Source organism: Bos grunniens, chromosome 15 (genome assembly GCF_055505025.1).
Source record: "Bos grunniens cultivar Pamir isolate PY7600 chromosome 15, Bosgru_T2T1.0, whole genome shotgun sequence".
Lineage (NCBI taxonomy): Eukaryota > Metazoa > Chordata > Mammalia > Artiodactyla > Bovidae > Bos > Bos grunniens.
This window is the reverse complement of record NC_141179.1, coordinates 83,936,556-83,952,479: the sequence shown is the minus strand read 5'-3', so window position 1 is coordinate 83,952,479 and position 15,924 is coordinate 83,936,556. Positions and strand designations below refer to the sequence as shown.

At 48.9% G+C, this 15,924-nt stretch overlaps 1 protein-coding gene across 13 annotated transcripts in view; it reads right to left on the bottom strand.

The window, feature by feature from the left end:
- The window catches only part of STX3 (syntaxin 3), a 130,150-nt gene that overhangs the window by 96,981 nt on the left and 17,245 nt on the right, over window positions 1-15,924 (bottom strand). For all 13 annotated transcript variants that reach the window (XR_015142449.1, XR_015142450.1, XR_015142451.1 and 10 more), the window contains exon 2: window positions 14,844-14,927. Coding sequence is in view for 10 of the 13 variants with exons in the window: in XM_086341887.1 (XP_086198013.1) it covers window positions 14,844-14,927 (84 nt within the window). In the remaining 3 variants the exon portion in view is untranslated. The remainder of the gene's footprint in view (window positions 1-14,843; window positions 14,928-15,924) is intronic.

The following is a 15,924-nucleotide window of genomic DNA, read 5'->3' as shown; positions in this document are numbered from 1 at the left end:
AATAACCCACTTCTTAAAAAAAAAAAAAAAGAAAACCTGATCACAGCTCTGCAACTGGTGAAGAAAGCAGGGGAAAGAAACTTGAGTTCTCTTTTTTATATTTACTCATATTTCTGGTTGCACTGGGTCTCTGTTGTGGTGTGCATGCTTCACACGGCGGTGGCGTCTCTTGCTGTGGCGCACCGGCTCCAGACGCAGGGGCGTTAGCAGCTGTGCGTGGGGCTCAGCAATTGCGGCGCTGGGTGCGAGGCGCAGGCTCAGGAGTCGTGGCGCACGGGTCAGCTGTGCCGCAGCACGTGGGGTCTCCCAGACCAGGGGTCAAGCCGGTGTCCAACCATCTCATCCTCTGTCGTCCCCTTCTCCTCCTGCCTTCAATCTTTCCCAGCATCAGGGTCTTTTCCAATGAGTCAGTTTTTCCCATCAGGTGGCCAAAGTATTGGAGTTTCAGCTTCAGCATCAGTCCTTCCAATGAACACCCAGGACTGTTCTCCTTTAGGATGGGCTGGTTTGATATCCTTGCAGTCCAAGGGACTCTCAAGAGTCTTCTCCAACACCACAGTTCAAAAGCATCAATTCTTTGGTGCTCAGCTTTCTTCACAGTCCAACTCTCACATCCATACATGACCACAGGAAAAACCATAGCCTTGACAAGACGGACCTTTGTTGGAAAAGTAATGTCTCTGCTTTTTAATATGCTGTCTAGGTTGGTCATAGCTTTTCTTCCAAGGAGCAAGTGTCTTTTAATTTCATGGCTGCAGTCACCATCTGCAGTGATTTTGGAGCCCCCCAAAATAAAGCCTGACACTGTTTCCACTATTTCCCCATCTATTTGCCATGAAGTGATGGGACCAGCTGCCATGGTCTTCGTTTTCTGAATGTTGAGCTTTAAGCCAACTTTTCTCTCTCCTCTTTCACTTTCATCAAGAGGCTCTTCAGTTGTTCTTCACCATAAGGGTGCCATAAGGGTGGTGTCATCTGCACTCCTGAGGTTATCGATATTTCTCCCTGCAATCTTGATTCCAGCTTGTGCTTCATCCAGTCCAGCACAAACAGAAACTTGTGCGACCAGGACCCAGGTGAAAGGAGCAGTGACCCCACAAGAGACTGACCCAGACTTGCCTGTGAGTGTCCAGGAGGCTCTGGGGAGGCGTGGGTCGGCGGTGGCCTGCTACAGGGTTGGGGGCACTGAGTGTAGCAGTGCATGCATGGGACCTTTTGACAGAGGTCCCCACTGTCCTCATTACCTCCAACATAGCTTGGCCCCAGGTCAGATAACAGGGAGGGAAACAGCCTCGCCCATCAACAGAAAATTGGGTTAAAGATTTACTGAGCACGGCCCCGCCCATCAGAACAAGACCCAGTTTCCCCCTGGTCTTCTCCCATCAGGAAGCTTCTATAAGCCTCTTATCCTTCTCCATCAGAGGGCAGACAGAATGAAAACCATAATCACAGAAAACTGACCAATCTGATCACACGGACCACAGCCTTGTCTAACTCAATGAAACTATGAGCCATGGCATGTAGGGCCACCCAAGACGGCCGTGTCATGGTGGAGAGGTCTGACAGGATGTGGTCCACTGGAGAAGGGAATGGCAAACCACTTCAGTATTCTTGCCTTGAGAACCCCATGAACAGTGTGAAAAGGCAAAAAGATAGGACACTGAAAGAGGAACTCCCCAGGTCGGTAGGTGCCCAATATGCTACTGGAGATCAGTGGAGAAATAACTCCAGAAAGAGTGAAGGGATGGAGCCAAAGCAAAAACAATATCCAGTTGTGGATGTGACGGGTGATGGAAGCAAAGCCCGATGCTGTAAAGAGCAATATTGCATAGGAACCTGGAATGTTAGGTCCATGAATCAAGGTAAATTGAAGTGGTCAAGCAGGAGATGGCAAGAGTGAACACTGACATTTTAAGAATCAGCGAACTAAGATGGACTGGAATGGGTGAATTTAACTCAGACGACCATTATATCTACTACTGTGGGCAGGAATCCCTTAGAAGAAATGGAGTAGCCATCGTGGTCAACAAAAGAGTCCGATACGCAGCACTTGGATGCAATCTCAAAAACGACAGAATGATCTCTGTTCATTTCCAAGGCAAACCATTCAATATCTCGGTAACCCAAGCCTATGCCCGTATGTGCAATCTAAAAACTGGTATAGATGAAACTATTTGCAGGGCAGGAACAGAGACAGACACAGAATGGACAGGTGGACACAGCGGGGTCGGAGAGGGCGAGATGAACTGGGAAAGCAGCACTGACGAGGATGCACGACACGTGTGACGCGGACAGCGGGTGGGAACCTGCTGCACCGCACGGGGCCAGCCCGATGCTCCGTGACGGCCGAGAGGGCTGGGCTGAGGCGTGGGTGGGAGGGAGGTCCAGCAGGCGGGGCCATGCGGACCCAGATAGCTGGTCACTGTGTGTACAGCAGGAACTAACACAACATCATAAAGCAATTACACTCCGACTTTTAGAAAAGAAGTCAAAAGCCTAACGTTTTGATGACTCCTAAGGATTGGATGACTCGAAAAGTACCTCCTGGAATATTATTACTCCATAACGTGAAGAGCATCCTGACTCAAAGTCTGCTCAGTGGTAGGAAGACAAGGTAGGAAGTTGCTGGTAGGGTGAGACCGTTGGACCCCAAGCCCAGAGTCGCTCTAGACATGACTAGACGGCCCAGCGGACGGGAGAACTGGACCCAGGCTCCGTCCCCAGCCTGTCTGCAGAGCTTTCCAGGTCAGGGGCCTCCACTGCTGCCTCCCCTCATCCTGCACCCACAGAAGCTGCCCCTCCCTCTGTCCTCATAGCCTGCCCATCTGGAGCTGCTTCAGGGACTCTGACTGAGTAATCCAGCGATTTAGTCAGCTCACCAAGGAACTGCAGAACACCTTCAGGACTTCAGGATGGGCAACTGGCCAATCACAGAGCTTTTTTGTTCCTTCTAACTTTGTGTCTGTGTTTTCCTGGAAGCGTTACTTCTTCTCAAAGGTGACTTTCTGAGTACTTCAGGGTAGCAGGTACATGCCGTTAACTTCCTTTTTGTGCGTTTGCCAGATAACCAAAGACTGGGAAGGGCAGGGCGAGCAGGAAATCTAAGTGCTGAATCGAAGCATTCAGTGCTGTTTATCTGTGTGTTCAGGTTGTTTTAAAGAGACTGACATTACCCCGCACAATAATGTATTTAAGAACTAAACCTGATTTAACTCACACCTGTCCCATAAACAAGGCTCTTTGCTGGATGGCTGTGACGTCACCATCGCTACCCTTTTTATGCACAAGAACACTGCAGCTCAACGCAACCGAGGATGTCAGTCAAGGCCGTAACGGCAGGAAGAGGTAAAAGCGAGGTCTGAACCCGCATCTCTTAGATCCAAACCCCATCTCCTGGACCGGGTGAAGGCGCAAGAACCGCCTCCCTGGCTCACCTTCTCCCAGGTCCATGTGCGTCCAGCCTGTGTCAGGTGGAGGGGTGGAATCCACTCACCATTCCGTGAGACCGGCTCAGGGACCTCTGACTGGTGTCATGGGCCCTCTTTTCTCTAACCAAAACTCCCTGGAAGGACCTTTTCTCCAAGGAGTGCTCAAGAAATGCTGCTGACTGAAGGAACCAATCCAAACGTTTTTCTTTTTTTAATCACCATGCTAAATTTGCAGCTAAAACATCCTCAATGCCTATTTATTGTATTGGTAAGACTCTGGTAAGACTCCCAATGCAGGGGACCCAGGTTCGACCCCTGCTTGGGGACCCAGATTGCACATGCCACAAACAAGAGTTCACGTGCCACAGCTAAGACCTGGCATGGCCAAATAAATAAAAATAAATACTGTTTTAAATGCGCTTTTCAATGATTTGTCAGGAATGGGGCGATGTGGATAGCACAGTTTAAGACATAAGTTAGGATCAGACCAGGTGCACATTCTGGCTCCACCCTTAGCAGTCAGTGACCGTGAACAAGCCGCTTACCCTCCGAGCCCCAGTCCTCTCACCTGTGAACAAGGATTATCCTATTTCCCACCTCCCGGAGTTGGTGTGAGCGTTACGCGAGGTAAGACATGGCGCACTACGTGCTCAGAAACACCGGGCGGTGCTGCCGACAAAGACGAGGGCAGCCAGCAGTCACTGCACTGGTACTGCCTGCCAGGCACTCCGCTGAGCCTTTCCAAGCAGGTCTCCAAGCCTCACGGCAATCCCGACGTTAACAAAATGCTCTGTGATGTCCACAAAGGACAGCAAGTTAACTGCTCTTCACATTGGGTATCTGCTCACGGAACTAACCGTAATAACCACAGTATACGGGCCGCTGTCTGTATCCTCAGGTTCTGTGTGTATGGATTCAACGCAAAAATACTCAAGGGGAAAAACTATTCCAGAAAGTTCCAAAAAGCAAAACTCAAATTTGCCAACTATTTGACAACTATTTACATAGCATTTACATGGTACCAGGCATTCAGAAAACTAAGATCATGGCATCTGGTCCCATCACTTCATGGGAAATAGATGGGGAAACAGTGGAAACAGTGTCAGACTTTATTTTTGGGGGCTCCAAAATCACTGCAGATGGTGATTGCAGCCATGAAATTAAAAGATGCTTACTCCTTGGAAGGAAAGTTATGACCAACCTAGATAGCATATTCAAAAGCAGAGACATTACTTTGCCAACAAAGGTCTGTCTAGTCAAGGCTATGGTTTTTCCTGTGGTCATGTATGGATGTGAGAGCTGGACTATGAAGAAAGCTGAGCACCAAAGAATTGATGCTTTTGAACTATGGTGTTGGAGAAGACTCTTGAGAGTCCCTTGGACTGCAAGGAGATCCAACCAGTCCATCCTAAAGGAGATCAGTCCTGGGTGTTCATTGAAAGGACTGATGCTAAAGCTGAAACTCCAGTACTTTGGCCACCTCATGGGAAGAGGTGACTCATTTGAAAAGACTCTGATGCTAGGAGGTATTAGGGGCAGGAGGAGAAGGGGACGACAGAGGATGAGATGGTTGGATGGCATCACCAACTCGATGGACATGGGTTTGAGTGAACTCCGGGAGTTGGTGATGGACAGGGAGGCCTGGCGTGCAGCGATTCATGGGGTCGCAAAGAGTCGGACACAACTGAGCAACTGGACTGAATTGAACTGAGGCATCATAAGTAATCTAGAGATGATTTAAAGTGATTTAAGGTAGTCAGCTATGTGTAGATTATATGCAAATACTACACCACTTTATGTAAGAGACTTGAGCACCCAGGGGTTTGGTATCCAGCGGGGTCCTGGACCCAACCCCTCTCTACCCAGAAGGACTGTACTAATCACCACCATCTGACTAAAAGGAGGGAGCTATTTTCACGACATGGATGGCCTCTTCCCAGTAGATCTAATTAGCCAGTGGACTCTAATCTAAAAGCAGAGAAAGGACTACTCTGGAGACTGGCAGATACTGCGGGGTAGGGTGTAAGGCTTTGTCTTACCTAGGGGACTCGGACAGTAAAGAATCCACCTGCAATGCAGGAGACCTGGGTTCAAACCCTGGATCAGGAATATTTCCCTGGAGAAGGGAATGGCAATCCACTCCAGTGTTCTTGCCTAGGAAATCCCATGGACAGAGGAGCCTGGAAGGCTACAGTCCATGAGGCTGCAAAGAATCAGACACGAGTAAACTACCACCACCACCCATCATACTGCTAAGTTAGGTGTTAAATCTTTCATATTTATTTACTGAAATTTATTACATGCCACCTTTTTAAGGCAACAAAAGTAATAGGATTGTAAGGGTCAAATAATTATTCTTCCTCTGTCAATGCATACACCTTTCTTCAAAAATCATATAATCCCCAAAAGTCTTTGTATTAGAAGGCAAGTCCTCTGATTTGTTTGCTTCTTTGCTTTGGGAAGCAAACAAGCATTGACAGGGAAGGACAGAGAAAGGTCTCAGTCAGCCAAGCATCAGAAGTCAAGTCCCTCAGGGGGTTTTACCAAGACTGTGAGTGGTGTTTCAACTCTCCGTTTATGAATGAAAAGAGACGCATGATCTCAGAGCTATGCTGACCTGTGACAACTAGTATTCTCGGTCAAATCAGTTAAGTGTATTTGGGCTTTGTGCTGCCCAAAACATGGTCAAGAAAATAGAAATCTATCGAGTTATTTTAACTGAAGTATCAAAATACAGGGAATTCTTGACAGAAATGAGCTGAGGGATGTGCCTGGGGGCCAGTGTTTAAGACTCCACCACCAATGCAGAGGACATGGGTTTGATCCCTGGTCAGAGAAGTGAGGTCCCACAGGCCACAAGGCAAGTAAGCCCGCACACTACAACTCCTGAGCCCGTGTGCTCTGGAGTCCTCACACCGCAAGAGAAGCCCACGCAACACAACCAGAGAAAGCCCATGCCCGCATCAAAGACCCAGGGCAGCCAGAGAGAGAGAGGTGCAAGAGCTGAGAAGCCAGAGGACAGCGAGGCATCCTGGAAACAGGCACCAGCCGGTTGCAGGGACAAAGAAGGCAGGCATGGTCCCCAGGGCCCCTCTGGTGGAGCCAGGCCTTGGTGGCCGACCAGCAGAACGGGGACCACAGAGGCAGGGCTGATGGAGTGAAAGCTGAGGTCACGGAGGAGATATGTCTGGGAGGAAAACCATGGCCTCATTCCCACCACCTTTAATCTTCTGAGGTGCCTCCCCTGGGTCAGACACAGCAAAATCCAGTAAGGGACCTGGGGCAAGGGGTCCCTTGCAATACAGAGCAGAGCACGGGAAGGGCGATAAATGAAGCCAGGAGCAAACAGGCAAATGACCAAAAAGGGCTTCCTGCCTGCGTATCGAGCCCAGAAACACAGAACCTTCCAGCCCAACTAGGCATCTGAAGGTGCTACTTCAGGCATGAGGTGAAGAGTGTTTAGCCTCCTAGATCTGACTTAACACCTAGATTTCCAAGTTACACCCACTTTGAGGATCTTCGTTTTAACAAAAGTCACAAGACTGCACGCCTCCTAGCTTCTCTAACCGGCCACAGCTCCACTGGTCTTGTTCCCTAGTCCACATGGATCCGCATCACTGCGCTAAGCACGTGGTGGCCCTCGGTAGAAGTTTGTTCAATGAATAAAGAAATGAATACATGTAACTCTGGAGACAAGCTTGCTCCATAAGCCACTGCGAAACTGACACCCCCCTTTTTAAGCACATCCAAGAAAGAAAAGTTTATGACAGCATTCTCGGCAATAAGTTCATTCCTCTCGTTAGCAGAAGTTACACGTCAGAAAGGGTTCCATGAAAAAATAACTGTTAAGACAGGCAACTTAACCAGGTTTCTTCACTGTAGGGCTCCTCAGAACCTCTAACAAGTTCATGTCATTTCCAGTCTCCATGGGAGGAAAAGAGTATGATGTGTTTCTCAAACCTAATTGAAGTCTTTGGGCATCTCACACCGCAATCCAACAGGCATCCCCACCTGGCCCCGCCCTCCCGTGTTAACAGAACTCATTCCCCACCTGGCCCCGCCCTCCCGTGTTAACAGAACTGATTTTCTTTGGGCAGAGGGGTTGCCAGGTCTAGAGGCTGGATCGTGACTGGTTCTGTGGTAATCCAGTGGTAATCCGGACAATCCTGCCCCTTAGCCGTCTCTCACTTTTCTGATCTCCACTCTAAGCGAAGGGTGGCCGTGACCATGGGATCCGTCGCCAGCCAAAGGGCCACAAGGAAGGGCAGCATGAAGGATCTGGGTAGTTTTCCTCCCTGAGAAGAGGATTTCCGAGCTGTTCTCACGGCCTGGTGTGTGTGTTCAGTCACTCGGTCGTGTTCGACTCTTTGCAACCCTATAGACTGTAGCCCACCAGGTTCCTCCGTTCGTGGGGGTCCCCAGGCAACAGTGCTGGAGGGGGTCGCCATGTCCTCCTCCAGGGCATCTTCCCGACCCAGCGATCAATCCCAGCCTCCTGTGAAGAGATGCTGGTGTAGGGTGATGCCACATGGAGCTGTGACTCTGGTGGTTTTGAAACATGGTGGTTAAGGATCTGCCTTCTAACGCTGAGGACATGGGTTTGATCCCTGGTCGGGGAACTAAGATCCCACATGCCACAAGGAAACTCAGCCTATTGTGCTACAACTACTGAGAAGTCTGCACATCATGACGAAGAGCCCACGCGCTGCAGTGAAGGGCTCTGCGTGCGGCAGCGAAGACCCAGTGCAGCCAAATAAAGAGAATAATAATGAAGAGCCCACACACTGCAGTGAAGGGCTCTGTGCGCAGCAGCGAAGACACAGTGCAGCCAAATAAAGAGAATAATAAGTGGTGGACCACATGGTCATGGCACAAACCCTTCCATCTCCTCATTGAGAGGGCTATCTGTGTAGTCCTCTCTTGAGTCAGGCAGGCTTATGACTGCTTCAGCATCAGCGCACAGTACAAATGATGGGCGGTGTGACTTCCACAGCTGCCAGGCCTGCCTTGGAGCCCTGAGCCGCCCCCCAAACCAATGACCCTGAGTCCATCGTGCTGAGAAGCCCAAGCCACAGAAAGAGGTGAAATACAGGTCTCCTCTGAGACACCCTGGTGTCTCCTTCAGGCACCAGACGCCTGAGTTAAAAGCCTCTGAGATTCCAGACTCTGGCTAGTCAAGACCCCAGAAACTGTGCAGCAGAAATACGCCACCTCTGGGAGTTCCCGGTGGTCTAGTGGTTGAGGCTCAGTGCTTTCACTGCCGGGGCCCAGGTTCAATCCCTGGTCAGGGAACCGAGATCCATAAGCCACACAGCAGGGCCAAAGAGAAAAAAAAAACAAAAACCTCCAGTGGGCCCTTGTCTGAACCCTAAATCCCTAATCCACAGAATCCATCAGTATTACAGAAAGGTTACTCTACCCCACTAACTGCTAGAGTTATTTATTATATAAGCAGATACAATCAGAACAGACACCATCTCTCAGGTAGGTCCTGTTTTCTCTAAAACTTTGTACTCTCTGCCAGCTGAACAAAAAGACGAAGGCAAATATGCAGACAACTGCAAATTAGACAAAAATCTGAGGTTTATCATTTGCTAGACCCTGGCTTAATCAGCCTGTGAGGCCTCAACACCCAGGGGTCAATTCTTTTCTGTAGTAACTGGGAGGCGAGAGAAATCATTTGAGTTTCACAGGGCAAAGTACATTTTGAAAACCTCCTGGTCTTGTGACAGCATCTGTACCTTGCAAGTGCCTCCCTGACCATCTGTGATTCACACCGTCAGGCCTTGCAAATAACCACGGGTGACTTATTTGCTGGAAGCAGTCCAAAAGTCCAAAAGATAAAAGTCTTGTGTACTTTTTATCACAAGAGCACACTCACAAGCAAGCTACTCTGCTCCATCCTGCAGAAGGCACTGGGTGTGTTCCTCAGACACGCGAAGAGGGAAACCTTTTCATTTCCCCAAACCCCCATTATCTGGAATGCACTTTAATCCACCTTCGAGGATATTTCCAGACCACGTTCTCTAAAGTAGACTTTGTGATATATATATATGCATGCATGCTAAGTCGCTTCAGTCTTGTCCAACTCTGTGCGACCCTATGGACAGCAGCCCACCAGGCTCCTCTGTCCACAGGATTCTCTAGGCAAGAATACTGGAGTGGGTGGCCATTTCCTTCCTACATATATAACGTGTGTATATATATACACATTAACAAATATACTGGGGAACAGAATGGTGAGAAAACTTAAATTTACTGAAGACAAACTTACCGTAGGTCACAAACTGTGCAGGAATATCCATTACTTTCTCATTTTATAACAACCAGCAGGAAATACTGCTGGTTATTATGAATATAATAATCAAAAACCTTTGATTATTATACAGTCAAAATCAAAGTTACTATAAAAATCAAAATCACTGTGGATGGTGACTGCAGCCATGAAGATGCTTGCTCCTTGGAAGGAAAGCTATGACCAACCTAGACAGCATATTAAAAAGCAGAGACGTTACTTTGCCAACATAGATCAGTTTAGTCGAAGCTATGGTTTTTCCAGTAGTCATGTACAGATGTGAGAGTTGGACTACAAAGAAAGCTAAGCGCTGAAGAATTGATGCATTTGCATTGTGGTGTTGGAGAAGACTCTTCAGAGTCCCTTGGACTGCAAGGAGATCCAACCGGTCCATCCTAATGGAAATCAGTCCTGAATATTCATTGGAAGGACTGATGCTGAAGCTGAAGCTCCAAAACTTTGGCCATCTGATGCGAAGAACTGACTCACTGGAAAAGACCTGATGCTGGGAAAGATTGAAGGCGGGAGGAAAAGGGGACAATAGAGGATGAGATGGTTGGATGGCATCACCAACTCAGCGGACATGAGTCTGAGCAAACTCAGAGAGCAGTGGAGGACAGAAGAGCTGGCGTGCTGCGGTCCTTGGGGTCACAGGGTCAGATAGCACTTAGTGACCCAAGAGCAACACTGCTAGGCCTGTTCCAGAGGAAAGCGGGATTGAGAGCAGTCACACAACTTTTCCAAAGCTACACCACTGTCATGAGCAGAGCTGAGATGCAGACCAAGACCTGTGCACCGGCTCCCTCCTGTCTCTGCCCAGAGACACAGCCTCCAACACGGACCCTCTCTGCGCCCTATTAGATGTGAAGGGATGGAATTAACCTTTACCGAGCTCCCTTGTGAGCACTTCCTGAGTCTTGGCTCCTTTCACCCCCAACTTATCAGGAGATGAATATTTTTCTCCCCACTTCACAGCTAAACCCACAGAAACTTAGAGAGGTTAAGACACGTGCCGATAGCAGAGCATCTAAACAGACGTTTCTCCAAAGAAGACAGACAGATGGCCAACGAGGCAGATGCAGAGATCTGCACCATCGCTAGTGACCAGAGACGTGCAATCAAAACCACAACGAAATATCATCTCATAGCAGCCAGAACGGCTGTCACCAAAAGCCCACAAATAAATGCTGGTAAGGATGTGGAGGGAAGGGAAGCCTCCTACACTGCTGGTGGGAATACAAATTGGTAAAGCCGCTATGGAGGACAGTATGGAAGTTCCTTAAAAAACTAAAAATAGAGCTAACGTATGACCCTGCAATCCCACTGCTGGACATACATGTGGAGAAGACGATTCGAAAGGATACATGTACCCCAGTGTCCACAGCAGCACTGTTTACAGCAGGCAAGACGCAGAAGCAACCTAGACGTCCATCACCAGAGGAATGGATAAAAAAGACGTGGTACGTGTACATGACGGAATATTACTCAGCCATGAAAAAGAATGAAAGACTCTGCAGCCACATGGATGGACCTGGAGAGTGTCACACTGAGTGAAGAAAGTCATACAGAGGAGGAGAAATATCGTATGACATCCCTTATATGTGGAATCTAAAAGGAAATGATACAAATGAATTGACTCACAAAACAGAAAGAGATTCACAGACTTTGGACCCAGCTTATGGTTGTCGGGAGAATGGGGGGAAGGGGTACTTAGGGAGTTTGGGATGGCCGTGTATACCCTGGTGTACAGATTTAAAACGATAACCAACAAGGACCTACTGCGCAGCACATAAAACTCCGCTCAATGTTACGTGGAGGCCTGGATCGGAGGGCAGTTTGGGGGAGAATGGTTACACGTATATGCGTGGTTGAGTCCCTTCGTTATTCCCCCAAAACCATCACAACATTGTTAATCAGCTATGAAAGTGAAGTGAAAGTTAGTCGTGCCCAACTCTTTGTGACCCCATGGACTGCAGCCTCTGTCCACAGAATTTGCAGGCCAGAATACTGGAGTGGGTACCCATTCCCTTCTCCAGGGAATCTTCCCAACCCAGGGATCGAACCCAAGTCTCCCACACTGCAGGCAGATTCTTCACCCTCTGAGCCACCAGGGAAGCCCATTAATTAGCTATACCCCAATACAAAACAAAATGTTGAAAAAAAGACACATGCCCAAGATCACACAGTGGCAGATAAGGAATTAAGTCCAAAAGAATCATGCTCTTCCCAGCCAAGCACGCTGTCCTCTTCTCTACCTTAAATATGATGGGGCCTTTTTTTTTTTTAATGATAGAAAAGCATTCAACAAAAAGAAAGCAAGAAGAAAAGCAGCAGCCCCAGAGACCTTGTTAAGTCTCCAAAAATAACTACCCTCCATCTGGCACTTTCCGGCTCAGATAATGCTTTCCAGATGTACGATCCTCACGTGATCTCAAGGGATCCTCGGGCCAGGCTTGAAAGGTAAGTTCTGCTGTTCCTGATTTCCAGAGCAGGAATTAAAGCCCAGCTGGGTTCAGGAACCGGCCCAAGGTTAACTGCTATTTAAAGGCTTGAGGGTACACTCAGACCTGGTCGTGGAAACCAAGGCCCAACCATCTGCCCGCCTCCCAAGGAACACTGCCTCTCAGGTCCCCTCTTACTGGGTTCAGAGAAAAGGGAGGACACCGTTATTGTAGAAAGTCCTGATCTTAGGAAAGAAGTCAGTGTAACTGGTTCTCTGAGGCAAGACCAGGGCGATGAGCTGCCGTGACGTCACCCAGCTCCTCACGCCCACGCCCAGCGCTGAACTGGAAGAGCTCTTCCTTCCAGGGTCCACACAGAGAACAACACTGGACTCGTAAATAACTCGAGCATCGTCTGATCTCATTACGACTCCTGCAGCAAAGGGACGGGCCCACCCACGGGAAGGGTGGGGCGCAGTCCGGGCCAACTTCCCAGTCAGGTTTTGCACATGCTCACGCTCACCCTGAACCCGCTCTGACCCTCACAGATGGGTGGCCGGGCCATCGCGCCCCGCTCCACTGAGAGAGGAGCCAGAGGGTGCTTCCCCACACCCACAGCCTGGAGGCCGAGAGGAACCCACACCTGCGTGCAGAGAGAGCAGGACACCTCTTTAGATACAGCAATTAAAAGCCTAAATAAGGAAGCCACGGGATGGCGGCGGTGCAGCTGGAGCTGGAGCTGGAGCGCTTTGGTTTGGTCTGGGTGCAACACGTATAAACACGTGCTTATATGGCAGGCGCTACATGAACGTTTCAGAAACAGGAGCCGCTTAATCCTCCTAATAGTCCTTTGGGGAATAATATTATCGGTCCCAACGTACAGATAAAGAAAACAAGACTGTGAAGGAATGTTCATAAGAATGGCAGCTGTCAGAAGCAGGGCTGAGATTTTTTTTTATATGGGTCATTCATTTTTAAAGCCTTTATTGAATTTGTTCCAATATTGCTTCTGTTTCATGTTTTGGGTTTTTAGTCATGGGGCATGTGGGATCTTAGGTCCCCCCCGACTGGGGAGCGAACCCATCTCCACTGCGCCGGAAGGTAAAGTCTTAAGCACCACCGCCAGGGAAGGCCCCGGGCTGAGAGGCGAACCCGAGCTCCCCTGGCTCCAGCGCCTGCGTTTCTGTCCGTGACACACGCGCCCCTTCCCCAAGCTCTCCATCACTCACGTCTCCCACAGCACCTCCCAGCAGGACCCTCCACCTCAAAGGCCATGCGAATCTGTTCACACGGGCCACCCATTTCTGCCTCTGCTGAACTTCAAAAGACATTAACTGTTTGTCTGTGTGTCTTCTTTGGAGAAATGTCTATTTAGTTCTTTGGCCCATTTTTTGATTGGGTCATTTATTTTTCTGGAGTTGAACTGTAGGAGTTGCTTGTATATTTTTGAGATTAGTTGTTTGTCCGTTGCTTCATTTGCTATTATTTTCTCCCATTCTGAAGGCTGCCTTTTCACCTTGCTAATAGTTTCCTTTGTTGTGCAGAAGCTTTGCCTTATGATCCAGCAATCCCACTGCTGGGCATACACACTGAGGAAACCAGAAAGGAAAGAGACACGTGTACCCCGATGTTCATCGCAGCACTGTTTATAATAGCCAGGACATGGAAGCAACCTAGATGCCCATCAGCAGATGAATGGATAAGAAAGCAGTGGTACATATACACAATGGAGTATTACTCAGCCATTAAAAAGAATACATTTGAATCAGTTGTAATGAGATGGATGAAACTGGAACCTATTATACAGAGTGAAGTAAGCCAGAAAGAAAAACACCAATACAGTATACTAACACATATATATGGAATTTAGAAAGATGGTAACAATAACCCTGTGTACAAGACAGCAAAAGAGACAGTGATGTATAGATCAATCTTATGGACTCTGTGGGAGAGGGAGAGGATGGGGAGATTTGGGAGAATGGCATTGAGACATGTATAATATCATGTATGAAACGAGTCGCCAGTCCAGGTTCAATGCACGGTACTGGATGCTTGGGGCTGGTGCACTGGAACGACCCAGAGGGAGGGTATGGGGAGGGAGGAGGGAGGAGGGCACAGGATGGGGAACACATGTATACTTGTGGCGGATTCATTTCGATATTTGGCAAAACTAATACAATATTGTAAAGTTTACAAATTAAAAAAAAAAAAAAGACATAAACTGGCGGTTTCTTGGTTTGTGAGTTGTTACCAGAATTAAGTCAAAGAGATTGAATTTTTGGTAACAACAATTCAGATCTATCCCAATTACAGGCCTAAAAATGCCATGAAACGCTTTTTCTTCCCTTACGTTCATGGCTGGGTCCCCTGGCGTGGTTCCCTATTTAAATTCTCTTGTAGGCAAGAAAGGATACCATGAAAACGTCATCACCAGCGTAAGACTTTAACAGCGTCTCTTTGATGTGCATGGTTTACCTCCTGCTGGGTTTCTCAGTGAGAGTAGAAGCCCACGTCCTCCCCAGTAACGGGGACTCTCCTCGCAGCCTCTCGGCCTGGCTCCCCCCCAGCAGAAGACTGGCTTTCCTCTGCTGCCCCCAAAAGACCTACGGGCTTTACCGTTGCCTAAGGAAGCTATGGTTCCTTACGTCCATTCAGAAGAAACACACGGAAGGCACCCACCTCGGAGAAGAACTCGTCCATGAAAGCTGTGTTGTCAACAGCGATCTCGACCTCGTCGGTGTCGTCATCCTGCGTCAGCTGCTTCTGTGAGGGACGAAAAGGACGAGGTGAGACCAAAAGCCCCAGGAAACCCGAGAGCGCTGAGCACGCACCAAGCAGCGGGAGCCGCACCCGTGCGCGTCTCACACGAGACCTGCAGGTCTCGGAACGGCTCGCGATGCAGCAACCCGAGAGCACTGAGCACGCACCAAGCACCGGGAGCCGCAGCAACCTCTCATACACTCTGAGTTCAAGTCCTAGCTCCCCAAAGAATGTATACATGGCTCAATCACACCAGACATTAATGCAACATTGTAAATCAACTACAGGGAGCTCAGCTGGTGAAGAATCCACCTGCAGTGCAGGAGACCCTGGTTCGATTCCGGGGTCGGGACGATCCGCTGGAGAAGGGAAAGGCTACCCACTCCAATGTTGCGGCCTGGAGAATTCCATGGACTGTATCACAGAAAGTCAGACATGCCTGAGCGACTTCCAGTTAAACACAGAGAGAGAAAAAAAGAAAAACACCAATCAATCGACCGACCCCAGCTTTCCTCATCCATAAAGTGCTAATCATAACACCACTTGAATCACAGGTTTGTTTACAAAATGAGTGACATGATGGCTAGGAAACACTTGCACAGGGCCCGGCAGGCTGCAAGTGCGCAGTGAGCATCGTGTTCGGGGGTGGTGATGATGGTATTGGTGCTGTTATTGTAACTTATTCCAGTTTGAGACCCGAGAACAGAGAGGCCAAGACCACACAGCTAGTGCTGGAGACGAGATTCCAGCCCGTCGTCCTTCGGGTCTGGATCCCGTGTTTCTAACAATGTTCAGGCTTATGACCTACCCCACCAGGGATATATGTATTAGGACAGTCCCGATTCCTCCAAAGCACCAGCTTCAAATCCTCACGGTGGGAGCAAACCTTTTCCCGTTTTCAGCAACCACCCGTTGTAAAGGGAACGGCACCGTGAGAGCTCCGGGTCAGAGCTCGTGTTCATAGCAAACAGGAAGCCCTCCCGCAGGCTCCAGCACCCCC